The 25043-nt window shown below is 32.7% G+C and overlaps 1 protein-coding gene across 8 annotated transcripts in view; it reads right to left on the reverse strand.

Moving 5' to 3' along the window:
- LOC117118589 (FK506-binding protein 15-like) overlaps positions 1-25043 on the reverse strand; it is a 74493-nt gene that overhangs the window by 19285 nt on the left and 30165 nt on the right. For 4 of the 8 annotated variants that reach the window (XM_033263210.1, XM_033263208.1, XM_033263213.1 and 1 more), the window contains 9 exons: positions 24548-24691; positions 19150-19262; positions 18032-18080; positions 14151-14261; positions 9281-9443; positions 5848-6011; positions 5041-5265; positions 2904-3100; positions 912-944 (listed from right to left, as the gene is read on the reverse strand). In XM_033263210.1, coding sequence (XP_033119101.1) covers positions 912-944; positions 2904-3100; positions 5041-5265; positions 5848-6011; positions 9281-9443; positions 14151-14261; positions 18032-18080; positions 19150-19262; positions 24548-24691 — 1199 coding nt within the window. Of the gene's footprint in view, positions 1-911; positions 945-2903; positions 3101-5040; positions 5266-5847; positions 6012-9280; positions 9444-14150; positions 14262-16160; positions 16210-18031; positions 18081-19149; positions 19263-24547; positions 24692-25043 lie in introns of all 8 variants that reach the window. The other 4 variants (XM_033263215.1, XM_033263211.1, XM_033263209.1 and 1 more) reach the window with 3 other exon arrangements.

The raw sequence follows: 25043 nt of genomic DNA on the forward strand, positions 1-25043 counted from the left end.
AATTCAGAATGAAAACCAAAACAAACATGCTGAGAAGAGAACTAAAAGAAAACTCTACCTGTCACATTCACTGGAAAGAAGAAATTGAGAAAAAATGAAATAAAAAAATAATAATCCTAAATAAAATTTGTTTCAGGGGTTAGGGAAATAATGGAATATCAATATATAGCTCAGAACTAGAAGTTACACTTTAGATTAACAATTTTTTTTTTCTTACATGTTCCTTAGGTATTTTTTAAGTAAATAAATAAAATTCTAATACAGTATTAATAACATTAAATCATTTTAGTAATTTGTAATTTTAGATTGACAAACACAATGTTCAATTTTGCAAAGTGCGATGATGGGGCACTTGAGGGCTGGCGAGAAATATACAGAGTAGTAACTTTCTCCAAAAATGTTGTGCTCCATGGATGGGAGCTTGGGTTGATTAAGCTTTCCCTACTCTTCAGGGGTACTCTATGTTATTCTGCATTAAATTACGTTTCTTCACTTACAAATAGGATTACTCAAACTTATAAATGATAAATGTTAGCTATTTATTTTTCTTAGCTTTATGAATATTTTAAATATTTCTATTATTTTGATTATATAATGCGAGTTGTTGACACAAGCAGCATGGGTTGGATATTATGACAGTTTAATTTACTGATTGTGATTCAAGAATAGAGGACCCCAGTAGAAACCATATTATCATGGGTCTGGGTACATCCATTAAACAAGACTAATGCAAAAGAAAATAGATATTTCAATCAAAAGTAATTAGGAATTCATTCCATGCTGAACAAGAAGTCACAAAAGCATTGACCTAGAAATTGAGCAAATCATGAAATACAGGCAATCTTGTTTGATAGAAGGAGAGTGAGTTGTCATTATTTATTATCACATGCCTATAAACAACCAAATCATACTTCTTTTTTTCAAACATTTCTTTAAAAGATGGTCTGTAGGGAAAAAATAATAAATACATTAAAAAACAAAAATATTTTAATATAAGCCTAGCTGATTTTATTTGATTTTAACTAAGTGAATAAACTAATTGACTATCACCCATTTATTCAGTATTCTTTCTTTTATTCTCTCATTTGCTATTAATTCTTCAAGAGTGTAAAACCTTGACATTTTTATAGATCGAACCATAGACATTATGGTTTGGAACTAGGTACCAAGACAACAGAGGTACACTACCATTGAACCTTTTAGGAGTGCCAATCAAACTTAGGGCACATATAAAAAATTGTTAGATTATCACTTCCGTCCGCGTCAAAAATTTGGGAAATATTGATGCGGGAATAAAAAAAATTTTTGTTCGCCGCATCATTTATTTCAACAGCAAAAAAGAACAATGTGATTTTGTGACTGGAAATACATTTTCTTTAAAAAACAATAAAATTAAACTAGTTTTCATAAATTATTTAGAAAATTCTTGCCAAATAAAAACAGTTCCTCCCTCATCAATAAAAAAAAAACAATATTCTATTGTTCCGATTTAAAAAAAATAGAAACCACCAGCTCTCATCACTTAAAAAAAAAAAAAGAGTGATAATCTAATAATTTTTTTCTCTGTGGCCTTAACTGACCAATCAAAACAGTGCAAGGAATACACAAGAGTCCATCAAACCCACAGGTTATCCCACACACCCACACACACATGTTTACGTACATTTTATGCAATTGTTTTGTGGGACCTTAGCAACAATATCCAAGGGGCGGGGCTTAGTGGAAGATTCCATTCTGTAAAGAGCTATTATAAAATTTGGATCAAAAGATGAAAATTAATTAATGTTTTTGAATGAATGCTAGATAGTGTTTCATGTCGATAAAACTATTAAAAAAAAAAAAATCTACATCTTGATCATCATTTTATGATGCAACAAAGGTGTGACTATCATCCTTAGTCACTAAAGGTAGTAGCACCCACTTCTGTTTGCCTATTTTTAGAATCAAAATGCCTGCAGTATTTCATTCAGTGGATACATTGGAGAAGCAAACTGACAAAGACAAAACTTAACTTCTGACAGCAGAGGAAGTTAAGTGATTGCTGAAATGGAAATTATGCAAAGCGTAAAGTTGACACCGACAAACATACAGACTCAACCATGAGTAGCAATTTTTTACGACTAATGACATATTCAATTTTCAAAACTTTCAGTATTAGTGGGTAAAGTTCAGGAGTGTTACCAATATAAAGACATAGAGAAAAAAAAAACCAAAAAAAAATGTCATAAGACATTTTGTTATTACATAATGGGCAGTGCCAAATTAATACCTACAATTTGGTCATTGAATTAATGTAAATTGACTGTTTCATAACATAAAATAAACCTACATTTTTGCAATCCTTGATTCTAAAAACACCCAATTTTACAAAGGCATAATTTTACCCTTGAAAATCAAATGTTCATGAAATAATTTATTTCAGTATTTTCTCTATAAGCCGTAATTTGAACTGCACATGCCCATATCCAAGGTCAATCGAAATAAACCTGTGTATGCAGGTGTATGTTTGTTTATGTCGATCAACCTTGATATGGGCATGCGCAGTTCAGATTCCCAAATGGCTTATTGAATCAAAATAATTATTTGTTGAAACTATTTTATGCACACATTGATCTACTTATGTACTGAAATATCCATGCTTTACCAAACGTTGCCAAAGAAATTACATTAAAAACATTTACTATTACAGTAGAACAAATTTTCTCTTCAGCATCATTTTGAGAATGCTCTGATACTCAGTCTAAAACTTAACATGTGAAAGTTATACCCTGGTATTTTTCATCAAATTAAAAAAGCAGCAATATTTTTCTATAGCTATTGCTTTTGAGGAATGAAAAAAATTATGGAAAAGATGTACATAAAAATAAAAATAAATACAAATAATTTATGATCCTATGACTTACTTTTGGTTGCGTTGGAGTAATTCAGATATCTTATCGTTCTGGATTTCAATTTTGCTATTTTTATCGTAGAGTTCCTTCTGCAGACGTTCATTCTCTTGGACAATTCGCTGGATATTCTGCATCAAGATGTTGCCTTCCATGTGCGGGACCGATGACTCTAGCTCCTTCTTGAACCGGTCGGTGTTAATATGGTCAAGCTGGGGAAAAAAAATAAATAGGAAATTGTAATTAGTGAGATTACAGGAAAGCAGCAGAAAGACAAGTGCTACTAAGCTTTGAATTGTAGTTAATTTGTTTATGTATCCCTTTGTTACACCGTTTGGCGCAGCAATTGAGGCTCAAAATCTTAACTTCGTGGTCAGAGATTTCAAAACTCTGTGCAAATCTCTTAAGTTCCTGGGAAAGATACTTATCTGCAATTATCTCTCCCTAACAAGGGGTAAAATAAAGGGGTACAAGTATATACAGGGAAGGTAAACATACTCGCTGTGAGGAGCGACGATAACCACAAAGCATTGCACACTCTAGAACAAAACACTTGCGAAAGATGGATGGGCACTCAGTCCTATAAGGGTTTGACTACTGTACCTTTACTATTACATTACGGATATTCACTATTACAATAAAAAACATTTAAAATACTAAATTATTCATTTTTTATCACACAGCAAATATGACCAATTGCAACATACAAACAATGTTCTACTGTATTTTAAAGATTCAAGAAATTAGATGTAGGCCCACAGACAGGCAGCAGGCCGCCGAGGCCTCTCCTACTACTAGCCTAGGCTAGTTATAAAAGCATCCCAAGATTTTCACCTGTCTGCACTGACCAAAAAGTTAGTGACAGTGACTGTATTCTCTCTCGAATGCTTTGAAAAATGTTTATTTCTTTGACGAATGTGAAAAATTATAAAACAAGTTCTTATAACACAATACAAATTACAAAATAGCCTAGTTATTCATCGTATCCATACAGTACTGCTGATGTGTAGTTAATGCATAGGCCTACTTGCAGGAGCACAAATCAGCATACGCACAAAATATAAATACGCACACAGTATACTGATCATATCACTATAGCAACCAATGACTGGTGCAACCCAGTTGGTTATAAAAAATAACATTAAGAGACGGCGATTGACTTATAAAGCACTAGTGGAAAATTATTATACTTAGGTTTAGATTCAATGCATTCAAAAAATTCCCTCAGGAAATTTTTTCAAGGATTAAATTTAACCTTCGTATAATAATTTTAGTTTTGTGTACTATACGGAGCTCTACTAATTGCTTATTACAAAGCTTAGGGAGTGGAGTTGTTTACCAGGGTTAATAATATTTAACAATGGTGTAAAACAATTGATATTAAATTTTGTTAAAATATGCAAATATACATAAGGCATTGATACATAAACAGATGACTGTTTAATATTTGCATATACTACTTCTTGAATATACTGAGAAATTAATTAATACAAATCTATATTATTTGTCAGCATCACAAAATTAGAATTTTTTTTTATCTTTAAAGATATGAATCACAGGATATTATAAATACACGAGAGTGGAAGTTCATTACAACCTGGGAAATCAGGTCACAAGATTCTTCACTACTCATTTTTTTATTTAGTAAATAATTTAATTCCATCAACCTAAGTGGCTAATTAATATTGATAATTGTAAATGGCAATTTCAGAAGAGTTTACTTATAATTAAATGACTAATTAATATCTATATTTGTGTTAATGTTGATTTCATATTGGAAAAAGATATTTCCGGTATTTAATTAAAATAAATAAATTAATTAAAATATAATGTAAATGACACTCTTAATTTAAATATAAATATTGAAGTGGAAAAATGCATGTCTAGTTTAGAGTTGATGTTTATCATTTGTACCTACATCTGACAATATACAGCTAATAAGCAATTTCATTCATAAGGGTTAATTTATAAAAAAACAAACAAATATCATTTAGATATTAAAAACAATATAAAAAAAATAAAATTATAAATAATTTGCTCTTCTTCCAACACTGCCCCTTACAACAGGATCAAGAAACCAATAATTAGGACACCTGTTGTTATGGCCTAATTAGTTAATCTTTTGAGGAAATGACAAGGAATGCGTTATTACCTTACTGGAGAGACGGTCAATTTTCTCAGATACCATCCCGATGGCGAGCTTCATGTCGGAGTGGCACTGCCGCGTCTCTGTGATAATGGCTGGTGATTGGAGGTCGGATGGGACCATTGAAGGTTGAGGGTAGACACCGGTGTTGAATTGACCTGGCTGTACAAGATTAGGCTGGGTTTGTTGAGGCTGTCCCTGGTAATTGTAACCAGTAGAAACCTGCGGATACTGTGATAACAAGTTTTTTTTTAAATTAACATCAGATAAGAAACCGGTAAACTTGAATGACAAATTTTTAATCACACTTTCCTACAATTGAATCTTATTGCTTATTTAGACCGTACTGGTCAATTTTGTATATTTAACAATTTGTTCTATGGATAGAAATTTTTGTATTAATAATAAATGAATGAAGGAATAAATGAATGAATGAATAAATGAATATGTACTAATGATAAATCACACAGGTCTTATATTAATTTATTTTACTACATATTTTAAAACCAAGAAGAAATATTAAGTACAATAACTGAGTATTATCCAAAAATATGTATAAATTAATAAATCATTTTTTTCTTTTTTAGTTGATGCTTCATACTCAAGAGTATAGCAGTTTGCAACTGCAAAAAAGGGCGTTATAAAAATATATTTAAAAATAAGTTGTAATTCGTGCTAAAATGAGATAACTACATTATTCATTATTTCCTATTCCTACAAAAATGTGTGAAAAACTTAATATGGATATATGCAAATGAGCAGAAGCGATCCAGTGTGTATGGTTATATGATTCAATAACCATTTATATATTACATTAACTGCAGGCTCAGACTTGGGTACTGTCGGTACCTGCATGTAACCATAGGGTGGGGGCTGCGTCTGAGGTGGTTGCTGGGATGGTTGCTGTGGCTGTTGCTGCTGCTGCACCTGGGGTCGTGATTGGTAGATGGCTATCTGTTGTTGATGAGGATGAATTCCTGAAAGATGAAACAAATTCACTGTTAAAAACATATTTACTTATGCTACTCAGCATGAAGATAATAAATATAGAAATACAGACATTGTTTATAAGTTTTATTTACATATTAAATAATCTATAGAAATCAATATATTACAATGTAGTCATTAAAACAGTATGGCTACCTTTGAAGATATAAGTTATAAAACTTTTCAATTCAACTTAAGACTAGATGAAATTCTTCCAAATATACATTACATATTTGCATAATTCTTTGGAACATAATGATAAATATCATTTTCCTTTTATGTGGCATAGACAAGCCAAACCAGTCACTTGTCGCAAAAATCGATATTGAGTTATTAATACAGTGTAAGAGAGTAAAATAATAGCTATAAAATGGTTAAAAAATCATTCAAATCGGACATTTCCTTATGAAGTTAGAGGCATTTAACCACACAGCTGTTTAAAGAACAATATATGAGAAATTAACCGTCAAAGTTTATGATTTCAGGCATTTCTAATGCAGAAACTATCTTTAAATCCTTAAAAAGTATTGTTTTAACATTGAAAATGGGGAAAATAGCAGCATAGAATGATGTGTAGATATATAAAGGTTAGTATAGTGCAATAAAATAGATTTTTAAAAATTTGACATTCCAGCATGTTTTGGCCATTTTCTCGGAAACGCGATTTGCGACGAGTGACTGATTTGGCTTGTCTTTGCCACATATGTTTTTGGTTGGCTGGCGTGAGAAGATATCTAGCAGCAGCTGTCACAGGTTAGCACTCGCAGGGCCTAGATTGATGTCAGACACTCGCCAAATCTAACAACATTTTACAAATTCTCATGTTGTAAACGGTGCCACTTTTACACTGCCACCGATTGTCAGTGATTTATTGCCTAGGGATAATTTCTCTAATTTCAAAGGCAATGACATTGAAATCAAGCACTTTAATTCACCGGGGACATATTGGTCAGGAGAATTACATAAACCAAAGGAAACACTAGACAGCAACTGCTGTGGTGATGACTTTTCATTTGGTAATAGTCCGCACTTACGGTACAGCTAATAGCAGATTACTCTTATCACCTCCCGCTATCAGAAATCCCAGAAGCCCTCAAGCCCCATAAGGCCTCTGAAATCTAGTTACACCATGAGGAGACTTACCGTCATGAAACCAATCATTCTCGTACATGGAATCATCTTCCAAATCTGAAATAGTACCCATAATTTCTCCACAAAATGGATTACTAACTCAGAAACTTTTACATGTCTGTTTTTGCAAAACAACTTGATGTGTGTAATCTACACACGACTAGTAAATCCACAGAATAATCAAGCGAAATACACACTTCCTCTATAATCAGCAAAGGACGTAGATACATAAACTTGAAAAAGTTGCATTATACTTTGTGATATTATACGGTACCTTGATTCAAACTACACTCCAGACATAAAGTTGCTTGAATAGCTGACTCAGAGGCCAAAGATCAATGCTACTGAACATAACCACAAAGGCAAGTATTGGACAATCAAATGTTTTAAATGTATTCTTGCTTTGAATGAATCATCCACATATGCCATCCTTCTACAAAATGCAGTAACAATTAATTTCTGACCAAGTAAGTCAACACAATTTTTCATACCAAGGTTCTTATCCAGTGGCGAATCTAGTAAATTGTGTAATGGGGAGGGAGACTATGGGAAAGTGAGAGAAAGCTAGCTGGGGGGAACAGGGCAAGAAATTGTGAAGTTTATCATTAGAGTGTTTTTTTTTTTTGGGGAGGGGGAGGGGAGAATCCATTGGAATAAGAGAGAATCTTCTTTCGTAGCACCCAGCCCCACCGTTCCCCCTCTTTTAGATACGCCACTGCCCCTAACATTTTCTAGAGGATGTACTACTAAACTATTAATTCATATATTTGATAATTTGTAGAGCTAAGTGGGTGCAATGAGGGATATCACAAGCTAATAACCAAGGAACACAAAATGTAGGAGACCTCTGAACTACCTGGACTAATCATTTTGAAAGTTTATACACCTCAAGTATTATTTATTTACATAGAGATATAATAAGAATACTAGAGCGCTAACTGCAATGTATTCAATGTTCGAAATACAGAGCTGCGTGTGTGTACCATCCAAGATGGCTGCCATAGATTCAGCCAATCAAATTTCACAAAGCACTATCATTTTCAATGGCACCCTCAATTTACACAGAAAGTTCAGTACAGCTAGCTACCTGTATGTTTGAAACTCAAGCGTTGTGGTGTATGGTGTAATGTACACGATTTAAATTTTTTTTAAATTTTTGAATAAGATACTCTACTTGGCCTCTTTTTGGCTACGATAGTTCAATAAATTGTTATTATCAATACTAATTATCATTAATCAAATAATAACCCGTCAGAGGGCTTATTTATGGTAATAATATGTATACTAAGCCTGAAGGTGGCACTTTCCTACGGCGGCAATCTTGGATGGTACACATACATAACTCTGCATTGCTTCACCATCTTGTCAGCACTCTAGTTGTTTAATAGCTCTATGTTTATTTATCAGTTATTTATATCAAGAGAGCACCTGTTTTAAAGTAAACTTTATAAATAGATTTTTTACTTTGGTAATTAGGCATAGAATCTACCATATAGAATGTGGCAATGTCTTCGTTCCCTTGGGGAATATCCCTAGTCACGCATATAATCTATCAGCACTAATAAACTTCCTCTAGTCTATTTACATCTTACCAGTTACCCATTTATGCTCCTGGATGAAAAAATAGATGGGATACACAAGCAGTGTTTAACCAGCACAGGAGTACAAGTCTAGGGAGCCTCCCAGAAATCAGGACGGTCTCCAGGTCTCCTGCACTCTCACAAGCAAGAAAGATCTCCTGGAAAATAACCAATCTCCCACCAAATTCTCAATATGTGCATGTGTTTACCACTACCATTATTAATTGTCTCACAGAATGCAGTGCCAATTAGTATATCACCATGCACAGCAAACTGAAATTAGATCTGTTAAGACTGCTCGTTCAACCAGATCTCCAGGAAGAGATTTCTTTCAACTTGGGACCCCTGAACAGCCTTAGTCTCAAATCCTAAATCCTGTTAAATAAATAAAGTCAAAGCTTACCGTCGCTCCAATTGCCACTGCATACGTTAACTAACTTGCAACATACAGTACAGGAGAGCTACTCTAAACTCCTTTTCATTTATTAGGCTTAGTAAGTGAATTTTCTTTTAGTAGTGAGAAAAAAGAAAACATCCTCTTCACTTACCATGCATTTGTTGTGATTGGTTGCTCAAGTTGGTTTGTTGTCCATGGCTAAGTTGGTTAGGATCAGGCATGTGACCATTCCTTGGGACTGGCTTGGGTGCTCGAGCTGGCCGTTTATTGACTATATGTGACGTATGCCCGGTCATTTCAGCCGGAGAGTGTTCCTAATCGGAAATAAAAAAGACTACGAGATTAGAGACCCTAAAAAACACATGCTTCATCTTTTCTTCTATTTTCCTTCTCTTTTCTTTCTCCTTTTTCTAGCTACAGTAGAACCTTAATGTAATCAACTGTTGACACAGACTTGCCTCAATTCATTCTAGAGCAAGTGTTTCCTCAAAGCAACATCAATAATACAGCTCTACCTTCCTGATTCTAATTTTAAATACTGCTGAGCAAGTTAGTGTCGATCTCTAGGGGCAACATGTTTATCAACAAAACAATAAATGCAGAAGAATAATTAAACAATATCATATCCTCTATTAAGATTTTTCAGAAGAAATGTTTGACACAAAGCTCATAATATGTATGTAGAATACAGATATCAGTTCTGTAATATTTCAAACATCTAAATGCTAAAATGTGAAGCATAGGTACAGACTGCTCCCAGACAGCATGGTGTAATATTGTTAAAGCCTGTCTCCAAAAGCAATAAAATTCTGTCATGACAATCAATGCATTTCTATTTTGAGTTAGAAATATTTACAGTTTCTTTGTTATTTTGGACAGAATTTAGTTAATAAAAAAATCAAATCTTGTTTGTTTAATAATATACATTTTATGTGTAATTTTACTGTAGATATTGTAAATTTACTGTAGGCCTACTTCTTTTTATTTAATTGAATGCAACAAATAGATACACAAATGCTAAAATGAGTAGTACTTTGTTGTTGAATGTTTTTCCAAAAGTGTCAGTTTGATTCCTGAGCTATGATTGGTTGGGCACTTTTTTGCTTCGCAAAAAGTAGAAACAGTTCAAACTACTGATTTCACTGAAGCGAAAACTCGAATAGAAATGTGAATGAGCATGCCCATGAACCAATCCTTTCGATTCACCTGAATAAGTTTGCCTAGCAGAAGACAGCCTTTAGACTAACCATGGAGGAATAAAAATATTTTATTCTTCCATAAACAAACTTAATCGAAACATGAGCTTTCGCTAGCTCAAGATAACTTCTTTATTCAACTGATGAAGCTATTAGTAATACGTATTAGTCAAAGTACTATCCATTTTAATTTATTTTTTATATTTTTTTATAGATTATTTGACTAATATGGCTCCTGTTTATATATCAGGTTCCAAGTTAAGAAAAGTCATGTTTGGAAGAAGTCAAGTTCGGGAAATCTTGGTTTGATGAGATTTAATATGTATATTGATATGCGTAGTGGTAAGCCATGGTCAGCTGATTTCAGGGAGACATATGACAATGCAGTAGTAAAATCATGCAAATATTATGCATTTGTAGGAGATAATTAGTTTCAGAAAGAATTTTGCTTGTTTGCAGGAGTGCAAAACACAGCATCGTTTTTCTGGGAGACTCCTTTGACCTGTTGTATAATAAACATTTATTACTTTTGTTTAAATAAAGAATTATTAGTTTAGTTTCTTCAGCATGGTGTATTTTGTTATAATATATAACTTGTTGCATACTTGTTTTATATTATCATATATTATGAATATCGCAATCACTTCCTTGAAGATAAGAACACTCCCAGGAATGCAAGCTTTATCATGTCAAAATATTATAATCATTATTATTTGATACATTTGAGCCCCACTAATATGATTTAATCAATAAAAAACATAATATTTTATTACTTTTACAACACGTTATCTGATATTATTGTGGCCTTCAAATGCAGAGGTGCAAGTGACAGACTTGGAAGACAAGTACAATATACTTGTATAAGGATAGTGTTTTATCAATTACATTATTCTTAAAGGTACTATAAAATTTACAATTTTTATGATGGGCCATGGAGTTATTATATAGTAGTAGACTACTATATATTAATCTACAATAATTCTATGGATGGATATAATCAATTAATTTGATATTACAAACTTATCAATGTCCTTAGTAGAATATCCATGACCTACAAAAATAAGGTTAAATGTAATCTTTTTTATCAAGTACTAATTCAAATGACCCTCCCATTGTCAAAATCTAAATATTTTGGATCTATCTTACATCAATTCTAATTTTTAGGAAATGTTATAATTCCAAAAACAGTAAAATATATTAAAGGAGTATTGACACTGTAATAATAATAATATATGGATATTGTTTTTATCTGAATATGTCATAATAATACTCATTTTTTAATGCAATTATACAAAAACAGCAGCCACGTGGCTCAATTGCACAGCACGATAAGTTACAAAGTTTTAACTATAATATAACTTTTCCAAAAAAAATATTCAAAACAACATTTAGAAACTATAAACTTACTATAATATAAGAAATTACAGACATTATATGTACTGATTGCTGTAAAAAAAAAATTGTTTCAAATTCAATCAAAATTTATTAAATAAAAGAAACCAAAAACAACACATTTCTAACATTGATAAAAACAATTCTGTTAATTGGGAATAAGTTGTAGAATCTAGGAGCTTGTCTTAATAATTCAGACAGGACACAAATTTAAATGAGCACTTGGAGAAAAATAGTTTAAAAAAAAACTTTTTCCTTCTGATACTTTATTCTATTACTCTTAGACCCAGTTATACTTTCTTGATCATCTTCCGGTACTGTGCATAACCTCAAATAGAGTATAGCATTAGTAGAAATTGGGGTTACCAGTAAATAGGGGGTGGTGGGTAGTGGGAGGTTTAAGGGACTTTGGTACCCCATCAGTTAGGCCATCCCCTCCCTCAGCCATAATTTTTAGAGTAACATGACCATAATATCATTCAAATAAAATAAAACAACTAAGTAATGAAAACAATTTATCAACAATTGTGCAAATGTGTAGAAGATTACGCTAATTGTCAGGACACATCGAGTGATTATTAAATACAAATTTCCAAACACTTCAGACAGAATGTTTTTCTCGGAACAGTGAACATTTTTGAGAAGCGTGTTCTACATCAAATATCATGCAATGCAGTATCCTTTCAACAACACAAAACTACAGTCATAACATTAAAATCCACGCCAAAAAACAATAACATCAATTAACAATATTACATTTATTATTTATCAATTTTAAAATAAATGATCTATGTACAGAAATTATACATTTAAATTAACATATTATTTTGCATGATTTATTGCAATGATTAATCTAATAGAAACCGATTCCCTCCTGTCACATACATCATTTGGCCTTGAGAAAACGAAAGATGTGAATTGCAAAGTACATTAAATTGGCATTGAAGCAGAGGTTTAAACTTAAGCCACCAATTAAATTTGAACAGACTTTTTGGTCAAGGTACTTTCTTGTAAATGGTGTAGTTTCTTAATACCTAAAGGTACAAACATTAGTTGGTTTCTATGGTCATGTTGTATCATTCGATCAATATGTAGGACTTAAAGGATTTATAATACAAATTATACAAATTATATTTTTTAAAGTATTGTATAAACTGCTTGAATCTATTTGTAGCCCAATGCATAATCTCCCATACTGATTTGATCTTGTGGGTAATATGACGTACACACAACAGTGGCTACTGTATTAATAATTTAAGAGTCCATATATTACTTGTGTTTGAAAACCCCACAAATTACTAAGACCCCTTCTAGTTAATTCCTTGAACTATTGGTTTAAATTAAGTATTTCCTTAGCGAAAATTAAAGGCTCGATCAAGCAGATTTTTTTAAAAATCAATTCTTACAAACGTTTTGATACTTTTTAGAAGACAAATATTACCAAAATTCTAAAAAACGATGTATTAAACTTTAAAAACACTCAGTCTCTTTTTTAAAAATCCATTCAACCTTGATTACATTTTTACATAACAGTTTTCTGATACCTAATAGTTTTGCGCTCTAGATATTTACAAATATTAACCATCTCATAATTAGCTTCTACATTATCTAATAAATAAATGAGTATCATACAAGACAAATTGTTTTTTTTTTTTAAGAAATACATTTCCTTATAAATAGAATGTTATGTTTTTCTTTAGACAAAAAAAACTAGCAAACATTTTACAGTCAAAGGCCATTAGCAACATATGAAAAACTTCAAGAAGAAAACCAATAATTTTAAATATTTATGCCACAATAACTTTTAATGCTTGTTAATATTACATTGAATCACTAGATTGATTTAAACACTAGATTGATTTAAGGTCATAACAAACACTCACCTCACTAATTTGGCGCTTATTCAACAAGCCTTAGCTTATGAAAAAAAGCTTTGCTACCATTGTATAAGCTGATTTCACACTTAAAGATTGGATATTTTTGTAAAATTATTGGCTTCTACACCTGGATTTATGGTAGTATGAGAAGTTACACCTACCACAAGACTTGCTTATCCTACACCAGTCCAGAAAGGCTTATTAATATTAATTTTTGAACATTGCAAGATGGACGCAAGAATTTTTATCAGAAACCTATAGGAACCAATCTGACATTTTGTTGAGTTTATTGTTTTAAATATCTGTCAGAGCTTTACCTAAATGGATGGTGTGAGGCTGTCCAAATATATGCACAGACATGCATACCTCCCTGAAGAAATCTGCTCAGTGACTATGTGATTATCATATGAATAACATAGTATTTGTGCACTGAAGAAATGAGAATTAGGACAACATACGCACATCTAAGACACTGAAATGCATTCCATCTACAGTGGCATGCAGAAATGACCTGCAAGTAGCAGAAAATTAGAAAAAACTGGGTAATGATTCCTACCTCTACATCTGAATCTGTGCTGTCTTGGCCTGGAGTTGATGACAGAGGTAGCATTGGCTGGCCCATCTTTGCCATCCTGGAAATCAACTTAGCCTTGTTTGGGCCTGGGCTCTGTGATGGAAAATTAAAATATGGTTTATTAACCGATGGGTTAAAGCTAAAACTCTTCTTAACTGGTTTCATCGTGTCCATTGGCTTCAAGTTGATTCCTTGGTAGATGTCCGCTTAGCCAAAAATTATCTTGTCCTTCGCATAATGTTGAGTTTGATGAAGAATTTCTTGGCACTGATTATCAGTAGCGTGATTTCGAACAGGAAATCGTGAAACATCGCAGAGTGACTCAAACTAGTAGGCGCCAAATTCACATGCATACAATAATGCTACTATCTTGTACTGGAATTCACAGCGTAACATAATTTAGTAAATGTAAATAGATGATATTTTAAGACTTCTCTATTTTTCTCTCCTAAAAGTATACATGTATGTATGAGGTATATACAATACTGTGCCAGGAGATACTAGCATAGGACTTATAGATCTGGAGGACTTATGATGAAATGACTTGTATGTCTGTATTCAATTATCTGTAAATATGTTAATATAATTTTTTGTCACTTGCATTAGACTCCTTCCTTCCTAATAACAATGAATTTGCTATTGGTTGTATGTCAAATAAAATAAAATTGTAAGTGCACCAATTACAACAATAATACCTAAAACCAAATAAAGGTATCTTCAATGTCAATATATTTAATTACTTAATGCTTGCCAGTAAGTATCTCAAAAAGAACAATAATGCTCTTGTTAATGGAAAAGGCAATATTCACATTGCTATATAAGAGTTATATTTAGCCAGGAATATTGAGCAATACTGGCATCATATCATGCACCAATTTATAGTCTCAATTTGAGAAAGGACTAACATAGATAACTGTCTTGATTAAGGACATAATGGATGAAGTGTGATTTGATCCTATGACCTTACTGTTGAGGGCACCAAATTCTAACTTGATATCACTTGATAATAAAATTAACAAGCCATTAATATGTAGTAGCATTAATAAGTGTGACACTGAACAAACATTTAAAAAATTGCTTGCCTTATTTTTACATATCAAAAGTAATTCCTCTTAAAAACCTCAAATTAGATTCGCCTGTTTAGTTAGTTGTAATCCTTGGGGAGCTGCACCCACTTTTTGTAAACGTTGCCCAAATATTAATCAAATTCCAAATATCTCAAAAATGATCAGAACTGTTGTACGGCAGTGCAAATTGTGTGCAGGTTTAGGATGTTTACTGTATATGTTAATAAGCATTGCATCGCTTCTTTCAGTTACAAAGCACATTTACAGGCTTCTTGATCCTGTTAAGAGCTACTTTAGAACACTAACCTAGCCAGAGAAGAATCAGCACACTGAAATGACAAAGCCTATCGAAAACAACATAAGCTTTTTATTATATTTTTCAAATAATATCAGCGCTGGATGGGAACCCACAGTATAACAAATAGTAGTTCAACAAAGGGTGGGTGATCACCTTGGAGTATACTCCAAGGTGATCACCCACCCTTTGTTGAACTAGTATTTGTTATACTATGGGTTCCCATCCAGAAGCAACTAAGACCATCATAATTAAAAAACCAGTATGACCATCATAATTATGATAATGTCACTTTGTATGAGAACAGTAAAGCTCAGTTGGCTAAACTGGTGGTTGTGACGTAACAGTGAACCAGTCACTGCTCGGCCTAGTAGTACTCTTGTCCAACTACAACAGCACACAGTGCTTCTGGGTATGTTCATCAAGTTGTCCAGGATTCATTAAATAACTCTATGGTTAAATTATTAAAGAAATTCTAGAGTTTTGTAATAGAGACCTCCAGTAGCATCCTATCACAGTACTCTAGCATTCATGAATGTGTGCCTGAGTTCCTATATCTACAATTTATTTAGTAACCCTATAATTGCCTGAGACTTTCGCAGTCAATTGCTTAATGAGAAATAAACTTACAGTTGATAGATGATCTGAGGAGTTTGACTGCATCTTCATGTCGTTGTTGCTAAAAAAAGGAAAAATATAAATATTATAATGTTGTAGAAAAGAGTGAAAGGTTTAGAGACTGAGAGTCCTGTCCTGATTAATTTAAAATACAAAATGTTGTCCGTCCCTGCCTGAATAATTATTATTATATGGACAACAATTATTAAGGAGACACATTCCAAACCAAAGTGTCCCCTTATTATTAGTTATTAAGACATACAATATGTAATCAAGCTATAGTTCATTTGAACTTTTGAACTTCCATCTGTTGTAATTTATTTTTCAAGATATAAAATTAACTTCCTTTATATATACAAAATCATCATTTTATTAGAAGTGAAAGTTTAAATTTGAAATTATTATAAAAAATAGCATAAATATTGATGTAGAGTAACTTAATATGAAAGAAAAAAATTATCCGCTTACAATTAACTTTGGAAGTTCACCTCATGTAAAATAACACATAATTCACACGAGACCACATGTTACATTGGATACTTGCTGAACAAATTAGCAAGGTTCCCCTGCTACATCATGTCTGTGTGAAGGCACATCCATGTGAGATTACCATGGGTTGTTTGTATAACACCCATGTAAAAAATAGACATTGAGGTGGGTGTACCACTCCCAAGATATTACCATGGATCTGTGTGCATTTTCAAGCCTATTTTTATCCTTGGCTGATGTACTCTGTACCTCTACTGCCTGCCTAGGTATTTTTCCCATATGACATATAATAAATTATCTTAAATCTGGTTATACTTCTTTTGTTACTGAAGTGTATATATGATATGATACAAATAGTTCCTTTTGATGCTCAACTCAAGCATTGGTATAGTGACCATCCCTGCACTTGTGAGTTTTCATTGAACTCAATAAGATGGGACCCCTTTTGATCTCTAGTTAGCAACCATTTGATCTCCAGCTAGCATAGAGGTTGTCAAGAGATTTCTTATATTTTCAGCAATATTGACACGTTTGCTAACTAGATCAATTAAAAAACCTTCTGACAAAGTTACCTACTTCGACAAAGTAGGTGACCTGTATTTTATTAGACTGCAAACAATTACCGGCCCCCCCCCCCTCAATTTTGAAGGTCATTTTAAATTGTACCTCTATTTTGGAAAGGTTTGAATTCACTCAAATTATGATGATCTTGGTCCCCTACTCTTTTCCAAAGAGTGTACTGCTTTCTTTAATATACACATGGGCCATATTGCACACAGGACCAGCACTTAAACATCTCATCCGAAAAACTGTATGCCATGGCTACTTGTATTCTAGCCCTCCAGCTGAAACACAAGAACAATAGATGGAATTGAACCGGGGACCAATGGATATTCACAGTTCGGTGCACCAACTGTGACTACCATCAATTTAGCCGTCTCAGCTAATGAATATTATGAGTAGTCTCGGCAAACATTTAGCTTATGTAAATAAGGCTTGGATGTGGTGGTTAAATAAAAATAAATTAATTGCCATTGTGGAAGATAGTCACAATTATGAATCCACAACACATTGAATGCTTACTTTGGAATGCTGAGGCCAATAGGTTCATCAGGCAGCGCCCTCATAGGCGGATCGATACTCTCAGATGCAGATGACAACGATCCTGTGTCATCACGTTCTCTTCCGAACTTGATCTGGCAATATTAACAGATAGCAAAAAGTTGTATATCATAAGGGGGAAAAATAGATAATCATGGTACAACAAAGCTGTACAATTGAAGTAATTGTATTAAGAAAACCCAGTTTTTTATAATTTTGGGTTCATTAGGTCCATAGCTGTCTCTTATACCTGAGACTTTCGTAGTCAATTGGTTAATGAGAAATAAACTTACAGTTGATAGATGATCTGAGGAGTTTGACTGCATCTTCATGTCGTTGTTGCTAAAAATAGAAAAACATAAATATTATACTGTTGTAGAAAAGAGTGAAAGGTTTAGAGACTGAGAGTCCTGTCCTGATTCATTTAAAATACAAAATGTTGAATAATTATTATTATATGGACAACAATTATTAAGGAGACACATTCCAAACCAAAGTGTCCCTTATTATTAGTTATTAAGACATACAGTATGTAATCAAGCTAAAGTTCATTTGAACTTTTGAACTTCCATCTGTTGTAATTTATTTTTCAAGATATAAAATTAACTTCCTTTATATATACAAAATCATCATTTTATTAGAAGTGAAAGTTTAAATTTGAAATTATTATAAAAAAAATAGCATAAATATTGATGTAGAGTAACCTTATATGAAAGAAAAAAATTATCCTCTTACAATTAACTTTTGAAGTTCACCTCATGTAAAGTAACACATAATTCACACGAGACCACGTGTTACATTGGATACTTGCTGAACAAATTAGCAAGGTTCCCCTGCTACATCATGTCTGTGTGAAGGCACATCCATGTGAGATTACCACGGGTTGTTTGTATAACACCCATGTAAAAAATAGACATTGAGGTGGGTGTACCACTGTATTTTATTAAACTGCAAACAATTACCGCCCCCCTCAATTTTCAAGGTCATTTTAAATTGTACCTCTATTTTGGTTTGAATTCACTCAAATTATGATGATCTTGGTCCCCTACTCTTTTCCAAAGTGTGTACTGCTTTCTTTAATATACACATGGGCCATATTTTACACAGGACCAACACTTAAACATCTCATCCGAAAAACTGTATGCCATGGCTACTTGTATTCTAGCCCTCCAGCTGAAACACAAGAACAATAGATGGAATTGAACCGGGGACCAATGGATATTCACAGTTCGGTGCACCAACTGTGTCTACCACCAGTTTAGCCGACTCAGCTAATGAATATTATGAGAAGTCTCGGCAAACATTTAGCTCATGTAAATAAGGCTTGAGTGTGGTGGTCAAATAAAAATAGATTAATTGCCATTGTTGAAAATAGTCACAATTATGAATCCACAACACATTGAATGCTTACTTTGGAATGCTGAGGCCAATAGGTTCATCAGGCAGCGCCCTCATAGGCGGATCGATACTCTCAGATGCAGATGACAACGATCCTGTGTCATCACGTTCTCTTCCGAACTTGATCTGGCAATATTAACAGATAGCAAAAAGTTGTATATCATAAGGGGGAAAAATAGATAATCATGGTACAACAAAGCTGTACAATTGAAGTAATTGTATTAAGAAAACCCAGTTTTTTATAGTTTTGGGTTCATTAGGTATATAGACAATTTTCTAAAAACTTCTAAATTACAAGTGAAAGTTAAGTTTGATATATATATGATAGAGATGCAGGATGTGAAATTGTCCTCTCTTTTATGTGTGTGAGTTTATAAATTTCTTATTAAATAAACAACCCTGGATTATCAAGTAATAAAAGAACAGAATGTAATAAACTTCCCCACAAAAAATAAGAAACTTAGAATTCAAAGACTCCATATGAAATACTCCATACTCCTTCAATTATGCTTTGTTACTTGTACTGGTTAAACAAGGAAAAATTAAAAAAAAAGGAATGATAAAAAAAAAAAAATAACAATATTGTAGACAATAGGAATAGGAATAGGAGTAGTTTAGTCTCATTGTTATTGTTATTATGATTATTTTTATTTTATTTTATTGTTACTGTTTTATTGTTATTTGCTTTTTCTCAGTTGGCCTATATTATTTCTCTGTAAAGCGCATAGAGGCAATGTGCAATATGTGCTATATAAATACAACATTATTATTATTATTAATAGTTGGATAGAATGATGTTAACTCGTTATGCATGTTTTGAACAAAACGGATATTAATTAAAACTAGTCATAAGGAGAAAGAGGCCTTCATCAAAGGAGATTTTAGGAATAAGGAAGCCACATAATAATCATAAAAATGAAACATAATAAAAACAACAATAAGCAATCTCCTTAGTCCCGTAGAAATTGTTTTGATCTTGATTTTTTATATAAATGTGTTAATGCCCTGTTCAATTGTAATTTAGTCGCCGTCTCAGAAACAATCCTAGGTTTTACATTCCTTTTTGTAGAGTTAATGTTTTAAAAAATGGTTATGTTTGTAGTCTAAGTCAAAGTTATAATTCCCTTGTTTTAAAAAATCCTGAGTTAGATATTTTCGGTAATGACTTTCGTATGTTTCGTAATATTATTAGTAGTTCGGTTTAATGTTTGATGTATTTCTTGTATTGTTCGTTGTGGTTTGTGTTCCCTCCTGTAAGTGGCGAACTTTGTGTTTGCTGTTGGTTGGGAAAATAAATAAATAAATAAAATGGTAATAATAATATTGCGATTGTTTACTTTGTTACATATTTGATTTTTTTAATTCCAAAAATTATATAATAAATGTTAAAAATATGAGAATGAATCTATGTTATTCTAATTTAGAATTTCCGAAAAAATAAAGATGTAAAGATGAGGACACAAGCATATTCACGAAAAGGTTAGAGAAAGAAACGATCAACATTTCCAGAGCATCATTTTGTGGGACCTTAGCAAAAATTAGTAAGGGGCAGAGAGCTAGTGGAAAAATTGTAGAAGTGGTCATTGTTGGAAGAACCCAGACCAAAATTGAGTGCCTTTAAGTGCTAAACTGAAAACTCCAGTGCTTAGCCTAAATTTCAACCCTGCATACTTCCAAATAATACGGTACTGAGACAAGCATTGATTTGGACCCATATCCTAGAATTAGAAGTTAAGTGCCTCACCACTAAACCACATAACATCATATTCAGCAAATTACCTTTTTATAATTCCCAGTGATCCATGATGCAAACACACGAATCATGAGTATTTTTCCAAGTATCCAAGCCAGCAATGTGAACAAAAGTTATAATAAGTATTGTCCAAGAACTCGCAAGCGCATTGATTAGACAAAGTCAACAAATTTACCAAGAAAAAAAATCTTATCTTCCTTCCTGAACCTCTCCAAGAGGTTGTTGCTATGGGTGACAATTTCGTATAACCTTCATTCACATAATTTGATCCAGAAAGCGAGTTTGAATCAACTAGCTAAACTTTTTCGATTTTAAAAGTAAATATATGAGACAATTTAAGGGACACTTATCCTTACATAACAAGGCGAGTATAATGACCAGGGGGAATCATTTTCCTGTTATTATTATTATGAAGTAAATCATTTTCCTGTTATTATTAAGTCTGAAAAGATTTTAATCTATCATTATCTCTGCAGATGATTTTATTATTGGCTGTTTGTATACCCTTGCCAACTGAATCCATAATTAAATATGGCAGTTTGGCAGTACTCCCAAAGAATAATAATCTTCAACTTAATTTTATTTACCTTGTACCTTATCTACTTACGTAACTGTATTCAGTTAAAGTGGTATAGTCTATGGAAAGCAAAACTTGCAAATACTTAAACTAGGTTTATTTATATGAACAAATAATAAAACAAAAAGTAGAGAGTATAATGCCCTATATTTTGACCTTAAGGAAATTATATTAGTGAAATTTTGTAGTTTAGGACACAGTATTTTTACAAGCGCTTGTAACAGGGGATGATGGAAACTTATAGCTTATAACTTGGAAGCAATGCAAAATTAGGTTCCACAAAATTGTAACCACTCCATAAAAAATAGGCTCCTCATAGCAGCACAAGTATACTGCACAAACTACAGTAGGTCAAAATTACTCTGAACATAGTCCATTATCGGACAAGCTGCTATTAGCCACTGGTCATTTGACAAAACGTAGGACCAATTACCAACTCCCTGTTGCAGCTACATTCACACTGTAATTGGCATACCTGTCAAATGAAATGAACTCAAATGAAACTTAACACATTCCATTTTACAAAAAAATTCCACTACCTCAGTACATCTGCACCAGTGTAGTATACTAAAAAATGTTGATGTCATATTTGGTTGGCTTTAAAGGTTTTTTGAGACCAAAGTCATAAGGCATTAAACTTTTTACCACACCTCCATCAAAGTGTGTAAGCCAGGAAGGGTGTAGTCTGCATGAATATTACCCCTAGCCCTGGTTTTACAGGTGGCATTTATCAGAGTCTGTCCCTACCCCAAGAGATTTTATGAAGGCTATGTCCGAGGAAGCTCACCCTGATCAACAGACATATAAGGGAGGGATCAATCACTACTCTGGAAGGCTGTCTGCTTGCATGTCATTATTTTAATCATCCACCATTAAAGCTATCAATCAACTTAACTTGCATGTGGTGGCTTAGCTATAATAATTGGATTGAAAATGTTATGCCTGTCTAAAAATTCATGGTCAAATTAGCATTACACCCACCCAGACTATGAAATTATAATTCAATTTGCATATTTGGAATTATGGCAGTAATTCTTAAAAACATGCCAAGAAATAATACTGGTCCTGCAAAAAATTACACCCAAAAAATATTAGTAGTGAGGTCAAATGATTTGATATTAATAGTAAAACTTGTTTAATATAGGATACTCCTGAATGTCATGTTTCGACGAGTCACACGTCAACATCAGGTAATTGTGCTTGGCTACTACTGGCTATTATATACTGCTGGTCAGATGTAAAGCAAATAGTAAAACACTAAGGTAAGTCATGTATATTAGTAGCTGAATACTGTGGTAAGTCATATACTGTATATTAGAATTAGAATGCATGTTTTTTTGTAATCTATCCCACGGACTATCACAGGAGACAGATTTTTCTTAATATGTCTTGAAAAATGACTGGTTAAAGAGGTAGTTATACACATCAAAATACTGATAAATAAATGAATGTGATGTACTTGAAATTGCTTGAAATTTTTTTTCTAATATTCTCCACTAAAATCTTGTCAGAAATACGTGTGAATGTTTTAAGTATCCCCAGAAAGTCTATCTGGTTTGTAAAATTCTAGTGCATTTGATTATGAAATTGGTATGAATAAAAAGCCTATGCCACATAAAATATGCATTTGCCTTTTTCTGAGCATGCCCAGAATGGTCACTGATTAAGAAAGTATCCTATCCACCTTTCAATTCAATTCAAAAAAGTTTATTCAACAATATTTTAAAAGGTGGTGAAAAAAAGAATTGCTACAATTTTACAACTACTGTACAAGTTAAATATTAAAAGCTTTAACATACAATTAAATAATTAAATACAGCAACGATATAAAAAGAAATTAAAATTTTAAGATATTGATAACAAATGCAGGTCAAGATGACAAAACCACCATAAATATAAAAGCACACTACGTGAGTTCAATACATTAAGAATATAAACTGTTGAAGGGGTCGAATAATTGGATTATATTGTGCGTATGTTGCAATATAATTGACGCTTAGAATTCACATCCACATCTTCTGAGCATGCTCAGATCTACAGTTAACGGAAGCAATACACCCACCATTGCATAGCAGGGCAAAACTGATCAGATTACTTTAAAAAAATTATCAAATAATGATAAATTCTTAGTAATTTTTACCCTTATCCTTCGTGCATCCCAGGAGGGATGAATGTCAAGGTGATCAGTGACGGAAGTCTAAATGTACTTCCTTCCTTTGTCTCTTTTTATTCTCCCTCTTTTTCGGCCAATTAAATTGCTCATTCTGGCAGATTCTTTAAACTTAATACTTTTCAAAAATTGTAACAGTGTTTTTTTTTCTACTTACTACAGATATGGTTCCAAAATATACACTATAACTTCAATAAATATGTAATGGATGGTATGTAGCTTAATGGTATATGATTCGTTCCTTTCAATCCCCCCCAAAATGTTCAATTTCTGCAAATATCAGGTTGCTTAATGGCTAAAAAAATATCTCTACAATACTACACCTAAAAAATAAGAGTAAAGGATACTGGTCCTGTAGCAGTGCCAGCAAGGAGTCTGGTAAAAATTCCCCTTCCTTGAAACATGCATGGACCCCTCCCCTGTCATTGGACACCACTTGAGGTCTGATGACAAATGCTGCCGTGAAAATACACAGCTTAGGATGCAACACAGCAGTTAAAATAGACTGAACTTTGCATTATTAATAAATGCTCCTTCAAATTATTAGATTGATATCGGGAGTACACAAAATCTTAACCATGACCTCCAGTAAATATGAAAGCAAACTTGTTACTGGTTTCTTTCAAGATTGGGGCACAGTCAGTAAAGCCAAGTTTCCATAAAATCGCTAGAGCAGTCAGCGAAACCTGGTAGCGTTTTGTATAGAAGCTCGATATAGGGATCGCAATTTTGCCCAAGATTGTTTTCCTTTTAAATTGGATCCACAATGTTTCATAAAAATGTTCTCTGTAAAACTCTTCATTAAAAAAAATGTGCATACATGAATAAACATAGTGTAGAGTACCCTGTGATTATCTACTCAGCAATACTATATTCATTTGCATAATTATAATAGTTGGAGCTTGTCATACCTTTCGTATCTCAATCTCAAATATGAGGGTTGCATTTGGTGGTATCCTGGAGCCCATGCCTCTTGAACCATATGCCATGTTTGAAGGTACAACTAATAAACGTTTACCACCTTTCTTCATACCAATCACACCTTGGTCCCACCCCTATAAATACCGAAAATATAATTTAAATTACAAGATTATCATATTACAATTCTGCTCATCCTTACTACAACCATCTCTACCACAAATTACCACCCCCAACTTCATCAGCATTCTCATCAATATCGCTATCATCAACACCAACACTACCAACATTGAGATAAAGTCTATCAAAAAACATACAATTCATTTAAAACTAAATGTAAAATCAGTTTCTTATAAGTTACGTAACTTTTACTATGAAAATCTATAAATTGGCTGTAAGTTCTATGCAAAATTACAGGAATACATTATTATTTAAACATTCGTTAAAACTAACAGCTTATTGAAATATAAAACATATGCAATTAATTTT

This window comes from Anneissia japonica, unplaced genomic scaffold (assembly GCF_011630105.1).
Source record: "Anneissia japonica isolate Jap-2015-1 unplaced genomic scaffold, ASM1163010v1 scaffold376_len1572418_cov194, whole genome shotgun sequence".
NCBI classification, from domain to species: domain Eukaryota; kingdom Metazoa; phylum Echinodermata; class Crinoidea; order Comatulida; family Comatulidae; genus Anneissia; species Anneissia japonica.